Here is a 2,322-nt window from a genome sequence, read left to right as displayed (position 1 = left end):
CCATTTTTGACTGGATAAGATTTATTACCGAAATATTCCGACATAAAACAGGAAATTTATATGTAACATCAGAACAAAACCACAAGTTTCCAGATTATAAATTAGACATTTGAGACAGAAATAAATACCAGAGGTTCAAACGGGTTCTCCTTTTCTGGGTCAGAACTCCCGGGTCCAAACGAACGTCAGGAAGTAAAAACACAATAATATGCTGAATAAAAATGTTCTTTAAAAAAAAAACAGAAAAAGTCCATTAAAGTAATTAAATGTCCTAAAATCCAGGTTTCCTCAGTTCAACTCTGTTCTCGTTTCTCAAGAACCCATAAATCTTTGGGTTCATTAAATCCTGAGCCTCCATCTTCCTAGTGAAACCAGTTTCCACCCAAACTTTCCTCTCTGACTCTCGTCCTTCTCTCAACCAATCAGCAGCTTCCAGCTCACCGCAGGCTGGGTCCTTCACTCCGGAGATTTCTGTCAGGCAGCTGGTTGGCCACCTCAGGCCACCTGAGCAGATGACGGTATTAACCACGTCTGCAGTGGATTGTAACAACTTTATGAAAGGGCAGAAAATATGTTCAGTAAAACCTGAGAGTCAGAGAATAAAATCACACAAACAATAAAAATAAACTTGACTTTATGAATAAAGTTGATATAAAACACCTCAAATATTCGCTGCATGATAAATCCACACCTGAGACGTGAGAATCTGCATCATGGCTGCGTTGGGTTTGGACCAGGAAATGTTCTGGTCCAGGTCCAGTTCTGACTGGACTTCATCCACATATTCATTTTACCACTTGAACCTTTTCAATTTCTGTAATCTGTTGTAAATGTCAGGATATTTCAGTTTTTAAATGCAGAAATTCAGTTTTTTTCAATCATTTTAAATGTTTATGTTAAATTGCTTCACTTGCAGATTTAAAACTTTTCCACAAGCAACAATATCCAAGTTTTTTGTTTTAAATGTGACATTGATTAAAACATTTCATAGTTTCCTGGTGGAACCAAGTGAAGGTTCTGTTGAAGTTCTGATTCCTATAACATTCATCAACACATATTTACAGATATTAATGACCTGGACTGGTTAATCCATGTCTGCCTGTCCTTGCAGCTTCCATGTACTTGGTCTCCAAACTGTCCTCCGTCTGTCCAACGGTGTCCTGCGTCGCAGACATGGCAACCCGTCTCTGTTTGCTCCTGGCTCTCTGCATCGTCCTGTCAGGCTGTGAAGCAGCAGGTCAGTTCAGACCAATGAAACCAGTGAAGATGGAGCTGATTCTCTCTAACCGCTCTGCTCTGTTCGCTCCTCTCCTGCAGATCCTGTAAACATCACAGCAGAACCTGGACAGAACGTCACTCTGACATGTAGAGCTGCTGGGAACAGCATCGTTACAGCTGTGAGGCTGACCAGAGACAACCTGGAACCACGATATGTGCTGCTCTACAGGGATGGGCAGATTGATGAAGAGCAGCAACATCCACAGTACTTGGGCCGAACCAAACTCCAAAGCCTCATCAGCACCGATGGAGAAATTAATCTGACTTTAGACAATGTGACAGAGAAGGACAGTGGAGTGTATGAGTGTCGAGTCAGAACTGAAATAAAGAGCAACACACGCAGGAAGAGAGCCGCTTTAGAAAGCACCATCATCCACCTGAGGGTTGATCCAGGTGAGAGTTTGTCTCTGGATCAGAACCAGCAGCTCCTGGTTCTGGATCTCAGATCAGATGATGATGATCTTCAGTGGGATCAGACTAACTCCTGGTTCTGTTCTGCAGGTCGAGGACACATTGGACTGGTAGCTGGGCTGGTGGTCGTTCTGGTCGTTGTTCTGGCTGTGAGTATCTGGAAGAAGATGAAGACTCCCTCTCCTCCTCCTCTTCGTCGTGATGAAGCTGTAGAACCTCTTCAGGTGTAGCTAACCGCTGTGACATCATCAGACCATGTTGCTGCTCTTCCCTCCGTTTCCATCTTTAAAACTCGGACATGAGGAAAAGTTCTGGATCTCAGCAGCTGGTTCTGCTCTGCCACTAGGGGGCGCCACATGCTGAAGCTCTGCTAGTCTTCACTGTGATCTTTGTTTTCATAATGTATACATTTCTGTATATATTTGTAGATTATTTATAAAAAAATCTTTGTATAAATAAATTTTTTCCAAGTTTCTTGTGTTCTGATTAATTTTTGCTCCCTGCATGAATCTTTGTTCACCCAGAGGTTACAGTTTTTCTCAAATCATTTCTGATATTTGCAAAACAGTTGGTGCATTTTTAAATCAATCCATGCATCAAAACAGCATGAATAACCTGCAGAATCCAGTTTCT

The 2,322-nt window shown here is 42.0% G+C and overlaps 1 protein-coding gene across 1 annotated transcript; it reads left to right on the top strand.

Annotated features, from left to right (window-relative positions):
- Nucleotides 1-1,101: 1,101 nt before the first annotated feature.
- On the top strand, nt 1,102-2,161 carry LOC106943161 (butyrophilin-like protein 8). The gene is made up of 3 exons (XM_015026508.1): nt 1,102-1,237; nt 1,318-1,671; nt 1,780-2,161. Exons 1-3 carry the CDS (start codon nt 1,117-1,119, stop codon nt 1,917-1,919), a joined length of 615 nt encoding a protein of 204 aa, XP_014881994.1. The 5' UTR covers nt 1,102-1,116; the 3' UTR covers nt 1,920-2,161.
- The last annotated feature ends 161 nt before the right edge of the window (nt 2,162-2,322 follow it).

Source organism: Poecilia latipinna, unplaced genomic scaffold, assembly GCF_001443285.1.
Source record: "Poecilia latipinna isolate Pla-1442-1.1 unplaced genomic scaffold, P_latipinna-1.0 Scaffold4937, whole genome shotgun sequence".
Lineage (NCBI taxonomy): Eukaryota > Metazoa > Chordata > Actinopteri > Cyprinodontiformes > Poeciliidae > Poecilia > Poecilia latipinna.
Note: the sequence above shows the minus strand (reverse complement) of the source record. Positions and strands in the feature narration are given on the sequence as shown.

Coding starts and splice junctions, on each gene's coding strand:
- LOC106943161 (XM_015026508.1), top strand. CDS start 1,117: ATGTACTTGGTCTCCAAACTGTCCTCCGTCTGTCCAACGGTGTCCTGC. Junction 1,238..1,317: donor GTCAGGCTGTGAAGCAGCAG/GTCAGTTCAGAC, acceptor CCTCTCCTGCAG/ATCCTGTAAACATCACAGCA. Junction 1,672..1,779: donor CCACCTGAGGGTTGATCCAG/GTGAGAGTTTGT, acceptor TCTGTTCTGCAG/GTCGAGGACACATTGGACTG.